The 24,940-nt window shown below is 27.9% G+C and overlaps 1 protein-coding gene across 2 annotated transcripts in view; it reads left to right on the forward strand.

Moving 5' to 3' along the window:
- Positions 1-7,505: 7,505 nt before the first annotated feature.
- Positions 7,506-24,940, forward strand: part of LOC107438122 (nuclear factor related to kappa-B-binding protein) — a 90,255-nt gene continuing 72,820 nt past the window's right edge. Inside the window, exons 1-4 of one of the 2 annotated variants that reach the window (XM_043041956.2) lie at positions 7,506-8,129; positions 13,347-13,524; positions 20,847-20,924; positions 22,474-22,529. In XM_043041956.2, coding sequence (XP_042897890.1) covers positions 13,390-13,524; positions 20,847-20,924; positions 22,474-22,529 — 269 coding nt within the window. In that variant the 5' untranslated portion in view covers positions 7,506-8,129; positions 13,347-13,389. The remainder of the gene's footprint in view (positions 8,130-13,346; positions 13,525-20,846; positions 20,925-22,473; positions 22,530-24,940) is intronic. The other variant, XM_071188124.2, reaches the window with a different exon arrangement.

A 24,940-nucleotide genomic window follows, 5' to 3' on the forward strand; every position in this document is an offset into this window, starting at 1 on the left:
ATATCTGTTTGAAAATGTCGCCTTGCGGAATAAGCTACAGTAAACAGCTGTATACTTTCTGACCAGAAGCAAATCAGGTCACGAGCTTGTTGTCGTGTACAGTCCGCAAAAAAAAAAAACGAATCACCCTGAATAACTTTCGTTCTAATGATCGGATTTTCACGAACTAAGTGTCAATCTTAATGGTTCCTGGGGGTGACCTCAAATATGCTAATTAATTAGTGCTAACTATTAATTAAGTTACGAAATCAGACACAAAAACGTACTTTCTCTGAATAAACAAGCATTTTTTTTCACATATTTGGATTTCTTATCCTCAAAATATAGGGGGTAGCCGCAATCTGGGAAATGTGGTCCCCATAGTTTGGTCAGGAGAGCGATTCAAAGTTCGTACCCCTTAATGTTAATTTCGCTTTTTGCGTTTTCAGTCATATTTTCAAAACTAATGAAGCAATTCAAAAAAAATTGCACCCACTCATAAAAATCATTTTCCCAAAGATAATTTCATGCAAAAAATAATTTTTAATAATTATTTATTATTTTTTATTATTTAATTAAAGTGAGGATGAAAAAATATTGAATTATAAGGTATGAATGTTTTTATACCATATTAATCTACATATTTTTCAATTGAAAAATCTAAAGTTTCAACTGTTTTTATTTATTAGAAGCTGAGAAAAATTAAATTTAATTATTTTTAAAAAAATAATTTGGCGACAATAAAGAAATAACTAATTGGGGCGATTAATATTAAAATGTGATAAACTTGGGAGGAACTTGACTTTGCGCGCGTAGCGTAAAATTTCATTCATATTTTTTTCGCTAATAATCGTTTGCTAATCTTTTTATTTTTATTTCTTTCACACTATAAAATACGATGTTTCTTTTTTAGTCATTTAATAATTTATTTGCAATTTAGTAAAGAATTTTGAATAAAAAACACTTTATTCAACAAATGTCTAGTTTTAAAAAAGCGTGCTTCTGATAGAATACACAAGATTGTGCTTATTTAATGTGATTATTTTTTATTTTTTTTATTTTGTTTTTCAATAACTGATACAATTTCAATAATATACATACGTATGCATAGATTTGGAATAATATATTTATCAATTTCTTGAATATATATTTTATAAATATTAATAAAAATACGTAGTCAACATTTTTAAACATCTCTCACAACATCGCAAATTTCTCAACATCTTATAGGGTAAACTAAACAATGAAGAAACACTTAAGCTTAGCTTGCCTTTAATAAAAATTCATAAAAATTTCAAAATTTATAATTTTAGTTAAATGATGGTTTCGACATATTTGTTATTAAATGCAAATTATGTAAAAAAAGTTAGATAACTTACATAATATTGTTTTAAGCTTTTGGTGGTTTAAACAATAAGTAGTAAGATGACCAAGTGAAGGAACAGTTCTTACCAGTGAATAAACACTAAATTTTCCAGAGAATGAACACTTAATTTTGATAATGTTTGATGCTCGTTAGGAATCCATAGGCCACACAAATGTCTAAAAACAAGATTTTTTTTGGAATTACGACATATAACCATAGTTAATGTGGAAAATTTTACTTTTTTTCAGTCATGGAATGGAAAGTAAAATATGTTTAAATACATAATTTTAAAAAAATGTTTTTCATTTTTTTCTCACAGTTTAATAGTCCGTTCTAAATTATGAATGTTTATCATTGTGTAATCTGATGATGTTTTTATTATTATTATAATTCGATCATTTTTTTGTTTAATCTTTTCCTCATATTTTTTAAGCTTTTTTTTAAATCTTTTTAAGTATTTTTTTTCTCTTCGTCATGAGTAATTTATTTCTTTTTCTTTTGATTTAACCTTCCTCTTTTTTCCAAATTTTTGGCCAATGTAAATGTATCTTCGAAATTTCTTTTGATTTTCCAGTTCCATTTCCAGAATTCCTCACTGGATAATAAATGAGAAAAAGGAGTTTCGAAGTTTGAGTAAAACCCATCTCTCATTGACTTATATCTAGTAGTTACTTATGAAACCAATCGTTTTTGCAACTAACAATGCCTCAAGAGGACTTATCTCAAAATCGGTTTTCAAGATACTTTCATTATTAATGTTAGTTGTCTCAGCTTCAGAACCAAAATTTTATTATACAATCGTTCTTTTTGAAATAAATTCTTCAATATTGAGAAAAGCGCAGGCTATTGTATATTTGGGAGATTAAACTTTTCTGTCAATGTTCCTTTAAAAATTTGCAACATAACTTGTGAGATTTCCTTCTCAAGCTTCTGAAGAAATAGCGCATCGTTACTCTCGAAGCATGTGTTTTGTTGATAAGTTGTCTTGCTCATTAACTCTTGGTGTCTGTTTTGCATGCATTTGTTACAGTCAACGTTTTCTACATCGAATGAAAAAATATCGCATTTCATAAAAGCATTTTAACTTCATCAGTTGATGCCTCAAATCTTATTTAAAAATGGATGTAAAATTTTCTAGACATATTGTTTTACAATTCTTTTGTTTTCAAGATCTAACGAGATTTCCAAGAATTACGTAGAAAACTAAACCAGAAAATTCGTTTTGAGGAACAAAACTTGCTCAGTTTCAAATTGATATGAGATTTATACCTATCCAGAAGAAGCAAAATTAGGAATTTGATTGCATTTTTAATTAGCCATGGGTAGAAACTTTTGCAATATATTTGTAAAATGTTGCTGCGGTCATCGTTTCATTTCATGAATAGCTTTTTCCAATGAAATATGTAGCAGGGACTGATTCTATAATATCTCTACGAATTCTTCTGTAAGGAAAAACTACCAATGGAGGTACTTTTTCTTTCCTAGGTACTTTAGAATATAAATCCTTATAATTTTTAAGGCCGCAGATTTTTCCCGTTTAAGGGCAGTATTCAACTCTTGTTTCATTCGCATTGTAAATACAATCACTTTATGAAAGGATGCCAGGGCTACTTCCCTCCTAAAGATTCTCTGAAGTTCTTAAAACCAGTATTTCGAATATTATTCTCTAAGGGAAGTTTGCCTTTTGAAATTATCTTCGCATTGCACTGAGTTATCGGTGGATGTCACCTTAAAAAAACTTCACCCATTTTTCACCTAGATAATTGTCTTTAAATGGATTTTTCCTACCAGTTCCCGTTAGGACATTAAAGACGGCAATAGGATAATAATTTAGCTAATTATTGGCACAAAATCCTGCAAAGATTCCATTCAAGCTCTTATTATTATATTTAGTTGTTATATTTAGTTAATAAACATAGTTTATTAAGGAGTATAAGGTATGATGTAATAACTAATCATTACATTTATAAAGATAAATAATAAATTAATTATTATTATAATTCTTTAAATAAATTTAGCAATTAAATTTGCATATTTAAATGAAATAGTTATAGGAACTATTCATACAACATTTAACTGAATTTTAGGAGTCCTCTATGTCGCTGAACTACTAATTATCCAAGTAAAATCATATTTCACACATACTATTCATTCACTGGGAAATCTATTCTCAGTGAAGGAACATGCCTGTTCCTTCACTGGTTAGAAGTTGTTTTTTTTTATTTTTAACATAATTTTGATTTATAATATGACAAAAGGTACAAGAAAATTAAAATTTTTCTTTTATTTTCATTAACTTGAAAAAATCCCAGTAAAGGAACACTTGTTTATACATTGGTTTTTCATCGTTCTGTAATCCAGTTAATAAACACCCCCTAATCTCAGTACTTGCTTATGTTATGATGCTTAAAATAAATAAAACGTAACTTCAATGACCATATTTTGAATTCTTTTTTTCACAATGAAAAGAAAAAGCATTATTATATGCAATTAATTGTAGTTTAAATGGATAACAACAAACACTGACCTTATAATTTTGTCAAAGAAACAAGGCGTTGAATAGATACTAACAAATTCAAAACTTTTTCCAGAGAAGACTCAAAGACCAGGTAACTAAATGCATTGTTAAAGGACTTCCTATTGTTAGGTAGTAAGCTACTCTTACCAATCAATCTAAATCAAAACGTTTAAAATCTTATTTCTAAGAAATATCTATGAAATGCTCCTTCATTTGTTGGTTTACCCTATATCATCCTAATCTTAAAAGAAATTTCCGGAAGTGTATCGCAGAACTATTTTACCAACTATTTAATAAAATTTTAACATTTTAAAATTCTTATTCTTTTCCATTTTACGTTTATTATTTCTTCATTAATATACTAATAATTTTTTTAGAACTTTAATTTAGATTTTCTTTAATTTAGGTTTCCTTTTCAAATTATAGTCAAGTTTTTTTTAAAGAATTATTGTCTGCTAGCTAAGAATAAAACCTTGTTAAGAAATTAAAAACATTCAGCGGTTTAAAATAATTTAATGCAAAACAGCTGATTATTTACTTAGCATACTATTTTTTTGAAAAAAGAATATAAATTATTGATTGTCTTCTTTTTTTTGTTTCTTGTGACTTCAACTTAGATTATCTAAAATAGTGTTGATGTTTTACAAGTCACTACAAAGTGGATAAAGATACCGAACATTAAAAGCTGTGGAATACGTAACCAATTTTTTTAGTGTCTTAAAATATCTCAGTATCTTAAATGTCGTCCTACTATCTTAGTTGTGAAATTAAATTTTTAATTATCTGACCACGTGTGATTCACTAATTATTTCATTATATCTTTTACTCTTTATGATACCAAGTAGATTTTTTTTCTGATAATATACTAAACTATTTTGTTTAATTTTTTACTTTAGCATGATTTCCAAGATAATATTGTAGTATAATTTGTTATCAGGAAAATGCCTTATTTTATTAATCAGGAAATACTAAAAATTGAAATTTGTAAGGATTCCGAAGCTGTGCACACAATACACAATTTCCGACCTTATTTTAATAAAAAAAAAATTAAAAAAAAACGTGGCAAGTAGGCTAACATACTTTTTACAGAAACTGTGAAAACTAATTTTTCCTATATTTCGTCAAAAGAGGATAAGAATGATATTGCTCCAAGGGACCTACTCAATAATTTCGCTATTTCCAGAATGAAATCTGTTTGATCGAAACATATTATTCCTTGAAAATTACACGAGGGAAAAATTAACTTTTATTATTTATCTAAGCTTATTCCATTTATTTAATGATAGCGGTATTAAGGTTAAGGATATGCGTCGGAAGCTCCGTTTATTATTATACTATAAATGCATTAAATCGTGTAGCTTGAATAATTTATTTTAAGTAAATTATTTAATAATTTTAAGCAAATAAGGGTGTAAAAATAAACTCGATCGAAATACTCCGAAAGTATACCCTGAAATATATGTAGAATAAACTTTGGAATCGATATATAAAAAATACCTTTTCAAACAACTTCGAGTAGGACGGAAACGCTAACTTGTTTAAAAAAGTTGTCCTTGTTACTATTTAATTTCGATTCCTGGTACTAGGGGACATTCCATTTTCACATTCGACTTTTGAAATTTCAATTGTAAACGGAATTTTTTTATGACCTTAAACTAAAATGTTAAGGCTCGCAGCAAAAAAAAAAAAAAAAAAAATTTTTTTTTTTACTGCATTAATTTTTTTACAAAGTAGTGAATTATTATTTTTTCAATCTAAGAACCTGTGCCTATAACATATGTAAAACTTATTTTAATATCGAGTGAAATAATTTAATATGTTGTGTAACTAAATGGATAATCCCAAGAAACTGAATCGAAAATATAAAAACTTCATTGATTTAAAAAAATAATAGATGATAATAAAAATAGACATGTTTTGAGCGTCCAATAATAAAAGTCACAAGTTATCCAAGCCTGACAAGTCTTGAGAATGGGCGATTATATTTGAAAAATCGAAACATGTCGACTTTTACTTCCCTCTTCATATGTTTTGAAGCCAGTTGAGTTTTTATCGTCAATTATACTGTTTTACATTTGGGTCTTTATCATTATTTTGATAAGGATTTCACACTAGTTAAAGTAAACATACGCATTTTAATATTTTATCAGGATTCATATGGTCTTTAAAAATGTAAGAACATCAATATTGTAAAAGTTATATTTAACTTAAAAATTAACATTTTGACTCCAGATATTTTGAGTTAATGAAATTAAATATTTTATCTCTTAAGTTTTTGTGCCCCCATTTCAGTATCTTAAGGATCTTACGAGCTCTGTTTAAAAAGAGATCATCAGATATATATAAGAAAGCAAAAATAACCATAGTAGCAGTATTTGGTGGTAAATGTAGCTTATCGTAATTGAAGAATATGCTGTGCGACATTTTATGGTGAATTTGCGAACGTATAAGTTTCAGAATGTATCGAAACATGAGGATGCTATTTGCTAATCATCTTTATCCAAAGGAAACGATGTAACCTAAATCCTAAACCAATCTAGTAGAATGAAGCGATTTTTTAAGCAATGAATCCTACAATTTGCAACATATTATTTCAATATCTTATTCTTAAACATAACATATTTCAATCTTTTTAAAATGCCACTAAACATTCAGCAATTCCTTGAGTTATAGATAAAAGAAATATCGTAAATTATAGAAAGCCTTGTGAATGTGCATTAGAATTATTATACAATCTACATTTTATTTTTCAAGCACTTTTTTTTTCTTCAAATTTTCTTGCCTAGAAGACTCGATTAAAACTGTAAAAATGATTATCCCTAAAATTTTGTATATAGCTATAATAAGTTATGCTCATTTTATTTTAGTATAAAATCCTCGAATAAATATAGTAAATACAGTGTAATCTAAACAATATCAGATAAAAAGTTCATGTATTTAAATTCTAAAAACTATCATAAATAATTTATAAATCGATTCAAATTTACTTTTCAAAGGAGATTAAAATAATATTTTTTTTGCTTTTTGGACAGAAATCCCCTAAAAAAATTGTTTATGGCCTGGAAACTTCGAGATATTTTCTATTAACAATAAATTAAGCCCCTCCGAGCAATCACTGAACATTATTTCAATTTTTTTACTATCAGAGTTTGGTTGCGTAGCAACCTAGTAAAATTAAGCACTCCTCTTTTGAATTAGGCAATGGGTTATCTTAAAATATTTATTTGCGCAGGCGACTTTTTTTGGCGGTTTTCTGGACTATCGCCAAATATATAAACATTTATTGTGGCCCAATTTACCACCCAATTTTTTTATAATTTTGTCTACCCCCACTAATTCAAGGGTCTAGATTCCAAATATGTAAAAAAAATTATATGTTTATTCAGAGAAAGTACGTTTTTGTGTCTGATTTCATAACTTAATTAATAGTTATCACTAATTAATTAACATATTTGAGGTCACCCCCAGGAACCATTAAGATTGACACTTAGTTCGTGAAAATCCGATCATTAGAACGAAAGTTATTCAGGGTGATTCGTTTCTTTTTTGCGGACTGTACATTTACATTGAAAACATCATCCGTAGGGTTGCTAATGGCAAACATTTATAAGGTCACGTGGTAAATGTTTCCATTCATCCCTTGGAAAGCAAACTTTATAAGATGAAGATGGTTGAAAGGAACTAAATTAGACATACGGAAACGTTTGGAGTTTCCTCACGCGATGCTGATTGGTGGAATTTTTGTTTACATTGAGTATTTCTAAAAGGGTCATAAATGGATTCTGCGAAGTATTGAAATCATTTTCATTCGTAAAAAGTCATAAGTCCATATAGGTTTAAACTGTTCAGCTTCTATTTTGAGAAAAACATCGATTATGTGCCGAGTGTTGTGATTGTTATGTGTGCTAATGGTTTTAGGAGTTTTATAGCTAAAAAATCATTTAAGTTCGAACCTTTAGTAACCAGCAGTTTCGAGCGTAAATTACGAAATTTTCGTTTTCATTTCCAGAATAATAATAAATCATTTTGGACATGAATTAAATGTATTATAATAGTAAGAATCTTTTTGAAGTTGCTATTATTTTTCATTTACTCTTTAAAAAATTCGTCGTGTTTAGAACAGGTGTGAATAAAAAATATTGAGATAGGCATGAGTGATGTCCGTGATTTCATGGTCCATATTTTTCTACTAACTTGTAGCAGTTGCATATTGACTCAATGAACTTAGTGGAAAACTGCATTTTAAAAGACAAATTATATTTAAAAGTAAGTAGTAATATATAAATAAAAATATGTATGGAATTATTAAAAACAGAAATATATATATTTTCAAATGTGGGATTTTGGTTCATAATTTGGTAATATATACGTGGAATTGCAAATTGATTGTATTTTATAAATACAGAAGAGTAAAATAATAAAATACAGTTTTGTTATTTTAATTGTTCAACAATTTTATGTAGGAAACTGGATACACTCAATAATTTTTTTTTTCCCTCGCTAACCCCATTTGAAGTTCACTTGTGTTACAGTCATTTTAAATAACAGAAAACATGTATTTCTTTAATGAAAAAAGCCCTCAGATCTATATCAAATGCTATTCTCCATGTAACAGTTTTGTTACTGTTCTGTTGCAAATTTCATAAAAATATAAGACTGTATACACACAAAGATATTTAATGCTTAAGGTGAATATTCATTAAAAAGATACAATAATAAGCACAATGAATTTACTCCCTTATAAAACATATATCCTATTTCACTTCATGATACCTTTTAATTTAACCTATCTTTAATCTTCGTTTTAGAAGATACACAACAATAATCTATGCATTTAATTTTAAAATTGACTTACTCAGCCATTTTAAATCTCCTCACATTTAGGAAATATATTTCCAAATGCATAATGTGGCAAAATCAACATTCTCAGGCTCTAGTAAAAACTAAACATTTCTATCAAAAAATGATTGTCTTGCACCCAGCATACTAAGATTTTTTGCACCATTTAAAAATTAAAACATCCAGGCCTTCAAAGTTAATATGTAAATTTATTACTACTCAAAATAGCTTGACAATCCTGTAACATTAAAAAAACAAAAACAATCAGTGTAGTGAATTCCAAGCAAATTTATTCTTTCAATCAAACTTAAAGTTTGAAAAAAAAAGAAAAAAGGTAGGTGTTTTGTCGAAACCTTTCCTTTCACTCACTCTCCAAATCTTTACATCACATTTATCTGCATGAAAACAAATGCAGCAAAAATCCTATTGACAGTTATCGATGCTGTTGGTGGAAAAAAAAAAAAAAAACTTGAAAAAAAAGTTACAGCACATAATGAATCAGTTTCTTGTTTAGAAAAGCTATGAGGAGTAAATATAGTGGATCTCTCCTCGGTTTTGACATGATTTTTAGCACAGTGACTTTTTATAAAAATCTTCATTCTGTTTTAAGTATTTATAAGTTTCCTTTTAATTAAAATTATTATAACAATCTATGTACATAAACAATAAAGACCAGTACTGTGAGGTTTCTTATCTATCTTTCTGAATAAATTTTTGTGTTGGTATCAGCTCAAAAAATCACCTGATTTTAGTGAGATCCGAGTGAAGGCACAGGAGAAGCTAAAATCATGTTTAAATGTACAGTCATGGTTCATTCTAGGTGGAGATTGCAGAGCTGGGCACTCTGTTTGCCCTTTGAATAAAAAATTATCGCTCCATGTGCTCTATGAATCTGAATATGTGCCCCAACATATTAAAGAGAGAAGGGTATATTTGCACAGATTTTTTGGTAAATTTATGTGGTTTTCTGATCATTTTTCAGCAGAAATAAATCTTGTTTCGGCCATAATTTTTCAACCGTTTTCCTATGGTTTTTCAAATTCTGATATATAACCGGTGCATAACCTTTTTGAGTGAAAGGCCACATACGCAGCAGATTGATCAACCGAGGGCTGTATGCCAAAGTATTTCGACTGACATATTGACAGTAATTGTAGGTAGTAATTGTTATATAAACATCATTGTTTTAGACAATTCTTTTTTCAGTTAACCTTGTAATATGTTGGCATAAAATTAAATACTTCTAATTGTTTAAAATTAGAAACTGCAAAACTGATTACTTAGAAAATAAAACAGAATCTATTTATCAGAATAAATTTATCAGAAAAAAATTCCAATGAAATGAAGAAAAAAAAGGCAGAATTCATGTGTTTTTTATCACATTATATAATACAAAAATAGGATTCAACATTTAGTAAGGAATATACTTCAACTTTAAAACATTTATTTTAAATAAATTATAAGAGGCAGGGGTTGAGAGAAGAAGGAAAAAGAAAGAAAGAAAACTTTATTTTGAGCGAACCATTTTCCTTAATAATTAGAAACTAACAAAATATTTGTTTACAACTCTTTATGATCAATACTTTTTTTTAACATAACACTATTTACAATTAACACACATATATTAACAATTAATTAAAATTTACATTAGTTTATGATACTTATCTTAATTCCATTTTTACAGTTGAAATTTAATGATATACGAATCATTTCCCGGCATATGATCATAAATGATATACAATGGTCTACATAGGCAGAAAATGGTTTAAAAAATTTCTTAATGGTTATTCTACACATTGCAAAATTTTCAAATACAGTAGGGAACCGATTATCCGGAACGATCGGGACCATCGCTATTCCGAATAACTGATTTTTCTGGTTTTCTGAATCGCTACTAAAAGCCGTTTTTTTATTGTTAAATCCAACTAAAAAAAAAAATAATATCTTTGGAAATAATCTTAAAAAGAAGAAAAAATTATGAAGTAAGACACTAATGATTATTTCCAAGCTGATGGTAAGGTAAACATCTTTCAAAAAAGAAAGAAAAATCCTAAAATCTCATGAGGAAAAAAAAAATTAAAAAAAAAAAAAAAAAGTCTGAAAAATTTATTGAATTTCGTTCCGGATTTTTGGTTTTCCGGTTTTCTGATTTCCAGATAACGGGTTCTGTACTGTATTGTGATAGTTTTATCTACTTGATCATGTGATATCTTTTTTGGGCTATTAAATGAAAATCTAATGATTTTGTTTAAAGGCTGCTCCTTAATTTTGAACATGCTAAACTCATTTTGGAAAACAGTCTTTCAACATGAGCTGCTGTTGTGGGCAGCATTAAAATTAGGGCCAAATTGTGGTCTTTCTTTCCAGATTTTTAAATCACATAAATATGAATACTTATGTGTTATTTTTAAATCTCTTGAATACAAATTGCTATGTGTGATTTTTAAATTGCTTGAATAATAAACGCGATGCTAGGTTTTTAATGTGCGGGAATACGAATCAAGATGTCTGATTTTTAAATTGTGAGAATGCTTACAACATATAATTTTTAAAATGCGCGAATATTGACCGTGATATGTGGTTTTTATATCTCGTGAATATGAATCGCGGTGTATGATTTTTAAATTGCGAGAAGAGTACCAGTGTGTGATTTTCTTAGATGACAATTTGTGACTTTAAATCTCATGAATACGAATTGTGATGGATGATTTTTAATTCTCATTAATGTTAATGGATGTGCAAATTTTAGACCCCGTGAATACAAATTACGATGTGTGACTTATAAATTGCGAGAAGAATTGGTGGAAGGAATGAATGTTTTACTTTCTCCTGATGGTCAGAAAAAATCGTTTTTCTGATAAGCTGCCATCAATCAAACTCAAAAGAGAGGCATGCTGATTTCGTTTTCTCTTTGATTTAGGAGGGGGTGGGGAGAATGCATTGCACATGCATTTCAGTGAACAGATGATGAAAGAGAAATGAAAACGAAAAATATATTTATCTACGATTATTTTATGAAGTAGATTGCAGTTTTCTTTTTTTTGATTCTACTACGTTTTAGTTTTTTTTCCTATTCTCTCACACGGTAACTTTCATACCTAATAAATTAATTCTTTTTATTCATTAATTTTATCATTAGGTCTTTTTTTAAAAAAAAATTCCTTTGATCTTATTGATCTTGCCTTGTTCCGGGTTTTAATATTTATGTTAGTGCCTTTTTTAACTATCATTTCAGTTCGATAATTTTCAAGTGTTATTCTTATTTAGATTAATAAGTTTTCCTTTTATTTTATCGTTTCCCCCCTCTGTATAATTAGGTATGAAATATATTTTGTTTTTTAATCGTTGGTTTTGTTTATACGGTGTAACGTCCCATTTCCGGACGTCCCTTTTCCGGAGTGGTCGATTTCCCGGACACTTTTTAACAATCAAAATAAACAAACATTTCTTCAGCTTCCTCTCTCTCTCTCTCAAAAAAAAGAGAGATCTTTTGACAGGTTTTTTCCTTTCTTAGCTTTTAGTGATTTATGCATTGAACTCATAAATCAACCTAAAGGGGAACAGAAGATCTACCAAGACTGTACCGTTAGTGACGCTCCTCCTCTGGAACGAAGGAAAGTAGGGGGGGGGGGAGATAGGGAAAGAAATGCTGTGAAAAAGGGTAAACACAGAAAAATGTTGAAGTGGAGGGGGAATCCCCTTTAGTCACACAAGAAAAAATAAAAACCCAATCAGCATGCCACGCCTTTATGCTTGATTGATAGCCAATGAAGATAAGAATTTGTCACTGCCCCGCCCTTAACTTGAATGACAAGTAAGGAGGAAATAAATTTTCTTCTCCACCTACCCACTTTAATGAATGACGGAAATTTCCCCTTCTTGCTTGAATCGTTGTAGTTCAAAATGGCAGAAAGAGCAATTAATATTTTCGTAACTAGCAATTTTTTCGTTTTCTATATTTATTTTTATAATAGCAATAATTATTTTTTTTTCTAATATTTTGTTTTTCATAGATTAGATACCATTCTAATACTAAAACATTATTGCCCGAAAAATAAAGTTTTTTTATTTTTTGCTTCTTAGATTCAGATCATTTTAAGCGTTGTTTACGTTGAGGGCCTATTATACGGAAAAATCTAATATCCGGACTTCGGGAAGTCCCGCCGATTCTGGATACGCGACTTTCCACTGTATTTGCTAATTTAGGAATTTTAATTATTTTAAACGAACAAATGGGAGAATCTTGTATTTTTTAAACTTGTATTTCTTGTCTGAACTTTCAAATTTTTTTTATTCTTTTAAATGTTATTTTTCTAGTATTTTTTTCTTTTTAAATTAAAGCAAGCTTTTCTTTTTTCTCATACTTAAAGATGTGTTACACTTTTTCCTTGTAATTTGGGTTCGATAAAACATCGATTAATGACACTTTTTGGTCGATCCAGAAAACCAGGAAATTCAGACATCCGGGATAGCGATGGTCCCGAGCATCCCGGATAATTGGTTCTCTACTGTACTATGAAACTGTCGATGGGAGCTTAATTGAACCTAGGGGCTTGTTTGGTATTTTACGATATGTATTTGCTTATGTACTGTATGTTTATCTTCAATTTTTTTTCTTCATATTAATATTCAATATTTTTTTAGCTGTCTATGGTTACTTTCTATATGTTGTGGTATTGGAGCTGCCATGGAAAGTGATGCATTTTCTGAAAGTTCTTTCAGTAACGGAGAGTCTTGTGAAAGTGACGAAAATGGCGAAATATTTGAAACATGCTCCTTCAATGATAGTGTTTTACAATTACCGGAATTTTTCTGTGATGAGGTAGATGTACTTTTTTATAAATATGAATTCTCTTATTATTTATATTATTACATACTTCTTAAATTCTAAATTAATTTTGTTGAGCATTTACTGATTTAAGGTTTTAAAATTAAATAAGTGGCCTCTCAATCATGTGAAATCCTTTAAAAACTAGATGGACTTTCTTGTTCATTGGAGGAGTGCCAAATGGTATTAAGATTCCTATTTAAATTTCTTTAGGGAGCAGTTTTCCACACAGTCATATGGCATTTGCTAAAGTGTTATGTATACCATTGGTTAATTTATATAATTATTATTCATTCATTTTTTCTGTTGAATAGTTCCAATTTAAAGTTGATATGATTTTTCTGCTGAAGCCTGTTCTAGAAAGAGTTGCTGTCAATGTACAGTACACAAAGTAAGAAACAAGAAACCTGTATAACTTTTAATTCAATTCTTCGATTTTCATATTTAAACTACCAAATCAAAGGGGGAAAAATACTTTCTCTGAATAAATATACCTTTTCTTATGATGAATCTAGATTCTATAATGATGACGCCTTTATCTGCAAAATAATGTCCCAAATATTGAGGAGAGCAACAATGTTAATTTTACTTTTCGTGTATTTTACCATATACTTGGAATTGTGAAGGTAAATCAAAGAGCTTTTGCTTTGACTTGTTCTTTGAAAAATAATTTTTCACAAAAAATTATTTGAGTGAATCTTTATTTTTTAAAAAAATTTTTTTTTTTGTATTGCTTTCTTAAAGGTACCTAAATTCATTCATCATATAAAACCATTCGATTATAAATGACAAAATTCAAAATTTGACTGAAAACAGTTGGTTAATGTCTGATCAATAATGCTTTAATACCATAATTTCACAGAGATACGCTGCCCCGGGATATACGCAGCACTCGTCAAATTTGACTGAAAGGGATAAGTTTTTCACCTGAAAGGCCACATCATCGGATATGCCGCACAAAATTCGACTTCGTGATCGATCATGTAGTTAGTGCATATGTTTCAAATAACAAATTTTATACAAAATAAATAATTGGATGTTTAAAAATCATAAAAATAATTATAAAATATACAATAAATTAATATATGTGTTATTACTTAAAATCAGAAATTAAGTATTTCGATAACTTTAGAACTTATTCAAATGTACGCAAAATTGTGCCGTCGTGTACAATTATGCGCAATTCAAATGCATCGCAAATGCATTACGTTAATAAATACCATTTAAAAATACTCAAATTTTATGTAAACCAAATAGTTAAGAACCTAAATATAATTAAAATACAATAAATTGATGAAAATATTCTTACTAGGCACAAAATTCTATCATATAGAACAATTGTGATTGCATCGTGTCCCTTTGTCATAATTTGATTTGAAATACCTAAATATTATATAATCAAATGATTAAACAGCTAAATATCCTTACAATAATCCAAAAAAATATATATATTTATACTAATTAAATATAGTAAAAATGAATCTTGTTTTGCTCAAAATTGTACAATGCAAAACAATCACGAATGCATCCCATTTCTTTTTTTTAATTTTAAATTTCTCAAATTTTAACCTATCAATGGATAAACAGTTAAGAACCTTTAAAATAATTTTAAAAGATAAGTGTAAAAATAAGCAAATAATTTCGTTTTGCGCAAAATTAAAGCATAAAATGATCACAAATGCATTATTTCTTTTACTGTTAATTTATAATATCCCACTTATAAATCAAATGATTAAACAGCTAAAAAATTTTTAAATATATGTTAAATATAGAATAAATAAATCAGTTCATGCATTCCTCTTTTATCCACGAGCTCATCATGTTGCATCATTTTTCTTGAGCATCACTAAATTGCAAAATTGTATATCTCCGAAAGTAAAATTAATAAAGATGACCTTCAGCTGAAAGTAGGGAGAAACTTGACATTCAAGATGGATCATTTAAGCATTTCTTCCCTTCATTCGTTTTAGAGAATGACTTGCATATTTTTCTTTCACTTTTTTTTTCACACCTGCAGCAGAAGAAAGGAGGAGAGGGAATCGTACTTCCTTTGATCCTTGTAAGAGACTTTTTGCAGGGTAATTGTGGGAGGAAAATTTGTCAACAGCTTCTTTGGTTGAAGAGGAGAACATCTGTTGCACTATTGTTACATTCTCACAAACTGTATTTCACCTACATTGTTAATTCTTTAAATTATTATTGATCGTAAATTATAAAAATAGATCGCAACAAAAGATGAAAAGTAATAATGAAAGTTTGGAGAATCAATTCAACAAAATAGAATTTTCTTGCTCAAGTAATAAAAATAAAAAAAAATTAAAATAACACCGGTTAGGCTACCCTTCTAAATACGCCACACACTCCAAAATTTAATGTTTCAATTTCAGTGTTTTCATTACAGAAAAAAAAAATGGGAGCGAATTTCTCACCCTTTCTCAAAAACAGGGTGAGATTTCAAAAAGTTAAGTGAGATTTCTAAAAATTAATAAAACACGCATAGACTTGGAAAAAAATTATTTCTTTAATTATAATACATTTTTAACATCTTCTAATTGAATATTTTTGCTGCATCATCATATGGAAAATGTTCTATATCTACTTTTTCAACAGCTATTATATTTATTTGGATGAAAAATATCCGTATTTGTTTCGTTTTGACCGTTTCTACTGACATTTGTTTCATTTTCATTTTTCCGCTACGGAGTAGAAGATGTCGCCTGAACAAGGTATTTGTTCATCTTACATTCATGCACAAAAAATGTAAACGTCTTACATGAAGAAACCTTACCTACGGTGAACACGTGGTTGCAGAGAAATGTGCTCTGAATGGGGTTCCATGGTTCGGTGAGGGGGGGTGTTCTGCTGTTCGCGCCGGTTCTGAACAATACTGGTAAATAGGAAAGCTAGATAACAAGGACCAATGTTCAAAATAATGAAAGGTCAAGGAAGAACAGATGAAACGGATTTTATTCTAAATGGCAAAAGACGAAATTTTTTCCAAAACTCGCGCATTTTGAAATTGATTAATAGAGTGTGCGAACTTCTCGCGTTTATCATTTTGTTATTGCGAGAAAGGAAGAAAATATGCTAGATTCTCGCGTTCTCGCTCTGTAGTGAAAACACTGAATGTATAAATGCTGTGGGGTATATCTCCTCGAAATTACGATATTTAAATTTTTCAAATAAAAAACAGAACAATTGAACTAGTGATTGAGTTTTTACATTGCAACATTCTATCTTAATGTTTTGAGGGGTTGACTTTAGATAATAAGTAATATGTATTGCATTTTTCTTTTTAGTTTATATACGTGAGCAGGTAAATATATTTCCCCCCTTGGATTCAGATATCCAGTCATCCAAATATGAGGGTTGTAGCAGTTTGGAAGAGAGGATTAAAAAAGCAGTTGAAAATTAAAACTTATCAATATTAGTCTTATTTTTTGCATATTTTGTCATATCTCTTAAAATATTTAACCCAATCAAATTAAATAATTTTTGTGCTTAATATGAAACTTATATACTAAAAATTTTAAATTATTCTGTGTTATTTCATTTCATTTAATAATTGTAAGTATAGAAATTTTTATATTTATTGTTACATCATTTCCATTGATAAATTCCAACATTTTAAGAAAATAAGGTGAATAAAGCTAAAAACAACATGAATAGTTTTCAAAAAATGAAAGAAATATGACTTTTTTAAAGTTTGATTAACTCAATCAGAAATTATTTGTCCTTTTTTTTTTTAATATGTGTATATAAATAATCAAACTATTAGATTTTGTCTTTTAATATTGCATGGTGAATATGAGTGAAAATTTGTATCTGTATGTTGAGTAAAAATTGTTTGTTGATTTGAAAATTTCTCAATTATTAAATAAAATAATAAAAAATTATTAAAATTTATTTATACTGTAAATTAAATTACTATTTAAATTTATTTTTACTATGAATTATTTTTTGACATATGAGTTTCATACTTTTTTTTGTAAAAATCGTTTGATTCGCTTAAATAGTTCTCTTGATTTGCTTAAATAGATCTGAAAAAACACAAAAAGTAAAATTAACCTTATAATAGGCTGGGTTTTATGACTGCTCTCCTGACTAAACTTTTGAGCTTATATTTTCCAGAGTGTGGCTATTACCCGCATTTTAAAGGTGAATGATCTAATTTCACATTTTAAATTACAGTAGAGAACCATTTATCCCGTATCCAGATAACCGGGACAAATTTTGCTCGATTTTCCCGCCATTTTAAACTAGAACGAAAAAAGTGGAAATTGGACTCATCCTTGAAGTTGAGTAGAGGAAAATGTAAGGAAGGGGAAAAGTTTTTTCCCCGTTTACCCAGAGAAACGTCATTTCCTCCGTGACCTTGAAGGCAGGGAAGGGAGGAATGTTTTATTTTTTCCTCTAGGCCGTCAATCAAACTCAAGGGTGTGGCATGCTGATTTCGTTTTCTGCTTGATTTACGAGGGGGGTGGGGAAAATGCATTGCAAGCATATCAGTGAACAGAAAAAGAAAAGAGAAAAATATATTTATTTGACATCGACTAATAAAAATAAAATCTTTATCTTTTGAATAAATTCTCATTCTTTGGAAGTGCGGTATCAATTGCAAGTTTTTCTTGGTGTGGAATCACATCTGCTGTAATTAAAAATCTTGTTTTTATCAACAAAAAAAAAATAAAATAAAAGGAGAATTGTTTATTAATTTAAACATAGGATTATTTTATGAAGCAGATTACAGTTTTGTTTTTCTGATTCCACTACGTTTGATTTTTTTTCTTTTCCCGAAAAATTTCTCACTCAATAAATTAATTATTTTCATTCATAAATTTTATCATTAGGTTTTTTTTTTATTTATTTATTTTTTTTTTAGAATTCCGTTGATCTTGCCTTGTTCCGGGTTTTAATATTTATGCTAGTGCCTTTTTTAACTATCGTTTCGGTTCGATAATTTTCAAGTGTTTTTATTTAGATTAATAAGTTTTCCTTTTATTTCATTGTTTCTCCCCGTATAATTGGGTATGAAATATATTGCGTTATTTAATCATTGGTTTTGTTTATATTATTTAATTTAGGAATTTTAATTATTTTTAAAAAATAAATATGAGAATTTTGTATTTTTTAAACTTGATTTTCTTGTCTGAACTTGCAAATTTTTTTATTCTTTTAAATGTTATATTTCTACCATTTTTTTTTCTTTTTAAAGTTAGGAGTACCTTTCTTTTTTCACTTACTTTATGCATTGCACTTTTTCCTTGTACTTCGGGTTCGATAAAACATCGATTAATGACACTTTTTGGTCGATCCAGAATACCGGGAAATTCAGATATCCGGGATAGTGATGGTCCCGAGCATCCCGGATAATTGGTTCTCTACTGTATTTATTTAAATGATTCAGCAGATTTGGTGAAGAATGTAAAAAACAATATTTATGTTAAAAGGTTAAATTTTTTTTATTACTCTCTTGACTAATCTCTAAAAACTATATTTTCCAAGTTACAGTAGTAAGTGAAAATTAAAAAGGTTTAAAAAAAAAAAGTTTTTTAAAAAAAAAGGTTTATATGTGTTCTGCAAAAGTGTTTTTTTTTTGTGTCTAATTTTGTATCTTAAATTATTGTATATATATTTTAATTGATAAGTATATATACTTATATATGTAATTATTTACCATGCTTATGGCAGGAGTCATTTCAAATCTTAAAAAGAGCACACATGACAAAAAAGAGAATTGTATTTAATGAAAATTTTCATAGCTTTTGAATATTTCTAATTAGACAAAGCTCTTAATTTTTCATTAAAAAAATCTTATTTACAAAGAGAAATAGTTTAATTTAAAAATAATTCCTTAGTTAAATTTGCACATTCTTTATACCGGTTTTAAAATGAGTGTGATTCTCAAATTTTAAAAATGTTGCATATAATGACATTTTAAAAATATTTAGATTGTAAAAACAATTTAGAAATGGCTTAATTAACAATAAGTAGCTGTAATAAATGCCAAAAAGTGATTAGAAATTGATGTAGGTGAAGTTGTTGCAAATTGAACGTGTAGAAAAGTGTTTACTAAAACACAAAATTTGCTTGCCATATAAAATTGTATAAGAAATATCAGAATTGAAAAAATGTCCTGCAGAAATAATTGAGAAATGATGAATAGATGCCGAAGAAACAATCCTTAAACAATGGGGGTTTAAGATTAAATCATTACGAATTTAGCAGGTCAAAAAGTGACTTTTTAAAATTAAAATACGCGCATGTCGTAATCATCGTTTTATTGGTCATTGAATTAGAAAAAACAAGTAGAAATAGTTAAAAAAGATTTAGATTTACGGGGGAATTGTCGCATATCAAACACATGAAAAATCGATTACTCTAATTCAAAATTCGCTTGTCATAATTGCTATTAAAAATATTAGAGATATAAAAATTAACTATAAGTAAGAACTGAAAAATTGTCATTCAACGACATGAAGTTACGCTGGAGTCATTACGAATTGAACACTTCAAAAAGTGATAAGCCTATTTCGAATGTCATAATACATCATATTAAATTTATTGGTATTTAAAAAACCACATGAAAGGAGCTGAAAAAAAATGATAAATAACTTCCAAAAAAACCCCTCTCAAACTACAAGAAGTTTTGATGGAATCATCATGAATCAAATGTTTAAAAAAAGTGATAGCTTAAATTCAAAACTCGCATGTCATAATAGCATATTAAATATATCAGAATTTGAAAAACCGTAGAGAAAAATTATGTGGATTTGGAAAAAAATAGACCCAAATAAACAGTTTTCTTCCTTTAAATATAGTATATATATATTGGGACGTGTGATAAGTTTAAAGGCCATGCTGGGCAAAAATTTATCATTCAAAAAGCAAACGGGTGACCTGTTCTGTAAATCCTGCCTGGAATGAACCCTGCTTATGGCCAACCTTTTGAACCATTAAGAGAACATGTTGGCATGTGAAAATCTGGTTATTTGCTTATAATTTATTCAGATATTTGATTTTTTATTTTACATTGTGCACGCCAATTTTATGGGGGAGAATATAATCACTCAATTGCTTAATGTATTTGTGCTTTTATAACTTTCATCATACTTTTTTCATTATGTTTATTGTTTAAATGTTTCTCCTACCTAATTGCATGAGCTTTGAAATTTGATGTGATCAATAAGAGTTATTTCAAGTTTATTTTCAATTGGCTGAAACATTGACTTTAAGGAGTGTTGCTCTTATTCTGGAAGAAATTTAAGTAAAATATTTTAGGTCTTACTAAATTTAAATCTGTGTTATTTATATAGGAAGATGTTTTCAGAGAAGTTATTACTTCAACCACATGGAAGTCTCTTATTAATAGAAAAAATGCTGAAAGGTTAAAAGTAAGTTTCAAGTTTGAATTATATTTCATTTTTTAGAAATATAATAGTTTTTTTGTCCATAATTTATTTCATTTTGTTTTATTTTCTGAGGCTAATTGCAGCTCTACTTTCTTATTAAGTATTAGTTTGAAAATTGTTAGTAAAATTTTTTTCAAAATAATTTTATTTCTTGCACTGCACTGCCTCAATTACTTCATAACCAAAGTTCCGTTAGTAATTAACAAAGACATTTCTAAAAGTCTCAAATTTAGAGATAATGGTTGTGTTTCTTTCAATATGACGAGAGTATTTATCAAGCCCTTTAACTCTTCCAAGAAAAAATAGTTTTTTTCTTACCTATTTCAGTTACTGCAAAAGTAATTTTTACTCATTTTATAATTTCATTAAGTAGTATACTGTAACTTTTTTTTTTAGGTAGAAGTGCTGTATCTAATATTGTTATTGCTTTTTTTATGTCATTAAATATTATTAACAATTTGATTATAGAATCCAAATAAATCTAATTAGTAATTTCCCAAATGCGCAATATATTTTAATCTGTCTTATTTTTATTTTTAAAGTGCGACTATCATTTATTTTTAAAGTGACAGGTTGCTCGTAACAGATTTGTTATTTTTCTCAAGTTATGGGTTACATTGTTATTATTTTTTTCAACTGATTTTATTCCATCCCTTCTCTACACTATTCATTAAAAAAAAAAAAAGCGAATCACAGATGTTGTAGAACGTTGATTAATGTTTGCTTTATTTTGGGATTTTTAAAAGCTGCGTTTAAAAAATACTGAACAATTTGTTTGCATGTTAGTGGCGCAGCACAGTATAAAAATGTATATTAAATAAGTTTATATATAGTTAGTTCATGATGTGAAAATGATTTCAAAATATTGGGAAACCTCTTATTTCGTCTCTTAAATGATTATACTGTGTGAAGAAGAGGGTTACCCTCTCTTCTTCACACAGCTTTTTCAGCACACAGCACAGGATAGACTTAAATGTTTTCTATCTTGGCAAATGTTTCCCTACACTTAAACACTATTTAATTTTTAAGTTAACTGTGTTTTTCTATTTTAAATAATCACTCATCGTCAAATAATTGTTTAATCTTTTGAATATTCAATTTCTTTGTGTTGAGTTTCTGTGTCTGAAGGTTTCCTATTACTCTTTTCATTCCCATTGAATAACATAGGTAGAATCAAATGTTTGAAGCAAAAAAGCTTTGAGCTGAAAGTTCTGAAAAAGCTGGAATCTATGATAATAGAGTTGAAGTCTTTTTCATCTTTATTTTCTAAGGGGATTAAAACTGATCTTAAAAAGGCACTTATTAATACAAAATAATAAAAAACGATTAATGGCAAATGATTTTTCTTTATGGGATCTTCAAGTTTTAAATCATCCTATCATAAAAAACTTGAAACTGTTTCTGAAGTTTGATTTTTATCATTTTGGTTATCATGGACACTTTTACCTTGCTTTTCTATCAACTGATTTAAATTTTCGAGACTATTAACTTTGAGTTTCACTTTTTTGAAATTAAGTTTTTGTCATTTCAGCAACTACTTCCAACTTTTCCAGAAAATGATGACTTTGAGAAACAAGAGACTTTAAGGTAACTATATTGTTCCATTCAGAAATTATTTAATGGATTAATAAGTTTTAAGTATCCAGTAATTCTTAAAGGTGCAAGTTAATATTTACACCAAGTTCTTAAGATTTACTTATTCAGGTAAAATGTAAAAATTATTAGTTTGAAATGAGGCTTATAGAAACATTTAAAATCATGGAACTAATTTGGGACACATTAAAATTACTGAGTTTGTATTATTATTATCTATTATTACATAATCAGTCTATATACTTATTAGTAGAATTTACCAAGACACTCTGTAATACAACCATCAAAAAATCAAATTTGTATGCAATTTCAACGCAGTCACTCAAAGACTATTGTAATAGTTGAGCTTAATCTAACATGTATAAAGTACAATTTGAAAATATAAGGTTGTAAAAATTAGATACAAAAAAGTATGTTAAAAATTTGTCGCTGTAGATATGAATTCATGAAAACAATAAAATAAAAAAAATCTATAATGGTTTATAATATGACGATTCTAATAGAAAAACTTTTTAAGCCTAAATCTGCATTTAGATCTTAGTAACGGACCTTATATGAAAGGACGTCACACTCCTAGTTCTAACAAATATTTGGCCACTATTCGGTATTCTGCCCTTTTTGCCAGATATTCAGCTGGTCAAATATTTAGTAAAGTATTTTTCGATGAAGTTTTTTCTTCTTCTTTTTTTTCCTTCTAAATTTCAATAGATTTAATAAAGAATTATCCAAATTAATATTTTTTTCTAAACATTATTAGAAATAGATTTTACTCATATTTGCTAAGTTCTAAAACTTGGAGACTGCTTGCAAATTTATGTCCTGTAGACAAATGAAAAAGCAACATTTAAAGAATTGAAACTAGATTAATTCATACTGTACCACAAGTTTTGTATTGCTGATTTTTTTAATTATATTCAGGCAAGTCAATTACATCATTTTTTCAATACTTTGCATTTTTTTTCTTTTCTCGTTTTTCTGATTTTATCATAACACAGCATTTCTGAAAAACTTTATTCTTTTATTGTCCCAATTATATTTTAAGAACTAAAGACAATTTTTTTCTTATGCTTTTTTTACTGACTTTTTTTATTGGCGTTTCTATAATGATCAGGCAATTAAGAGGGTTCCTATACATATATGTATGCTAGTTTTATATAGCTGTATAGTCAGATTTTTTATTTATCTTAAATGTGTGTAATAGATAAGTATTTTGTTTTTTTTTCCTTTACCCCATACCAGTTTCCTATCTTGGTTTTGATTAACTTTAAATAATGACTGAACTTCTTTTAATTATTACAAAATTAAAATTTTAACTAATTAAATTTTTTTGCTAAAAAAAGGAAGACAAATTTGGTTTAAATGGTGTAGCTTTATTAATAAATTTCTTTTAATTTATATAAGATTTGAAATTTATTTTTATATGTCTAAAAATGAAATTTATTTTTACATGTTTTAGTTTTATCACTTATATTAACTTTGCAAATGTATTATAAATGAACTAAACTTATTTAAGGCTTAGTTTTAACAAATTTAATGAATTTTAAATATACTCTTTGTGCTCATTTAGGATTTTCATTTAATCCAGTTTATCCCATTCCATTGGAAAAAGTTATTTCCTCTTGGAAAATGTGAAACCGAAAACATCAAAGATGTCTACTTCATTAAATTACAGAATATAAACATTTTTGCTTTACCTTTTTAATGCAATAATGTGGCTCCTTTACTAAGTATTTAAAGTATTTTGAAATATTTCTTTTGGAAATGATATATTTCAAGTTTAAAGTTCGTTTTTGAAAACTAAAGATCATTATATTATTCTCAGAATTATGAGCAAGACAATTCGTGGTTATATGCTTTAAAAATAACAGTAAATTATTTTTAAAAAAACCTGATTTTGGGTATTTATCAGAGACTGGTAAATACCTGGATAAATATCCATTTATAAATACCCTACCCACATTTATAAGTATAGGGATAGATACCAACAGAAATGATGTCGCATCTATGAAGTTACATCACAACAACTGGTGTCTCAGCTGTGCAATTTAATATTCTGATTTTATTTATTTCTGAAGTGGTTGATTCAGTATAACTTTTTCTACATAATCAGAAAAAATATGAGTATGTATATATTCAGATTTTTTATTTATATATCCTTGTTTAATTATTGGTAGGTTTAGGCATAAGGCACATATAAATATCAACTTTACAATAGATAAATATCTGTCCTGAATAAGCCTGTACAGTAAGAAGAGTATACTAAATTAATTGCTACTAATGATTGGGTGAATAATGCTGAATGGTATATATAAGTAAATATTTGTTCTAGATGCTATTTTATATGATGAGGAAAAAAATATTTTGACTCAAAAGAAAAGCCTTTCTTTCATTTCTTAGTTCTTTAT

The sequence above is a fragment of the Parasteatoda tepidariorum genome, chromosome 12 (genome assembly GCF_982258835.1).
Source record: "Parasteatoda tepidariorum strain Cologne lab strain chromosome 12, Ptep-v5.0, whole genome shotgun sequence".
In the NCBI taxonomy this organism is placed as follows: Eukaryota; Metazoa; Arthropoda; class Arachnida; order Araneae; family Theridiidae; genus Parasteatoda; species Parasteatoda tepidariorum.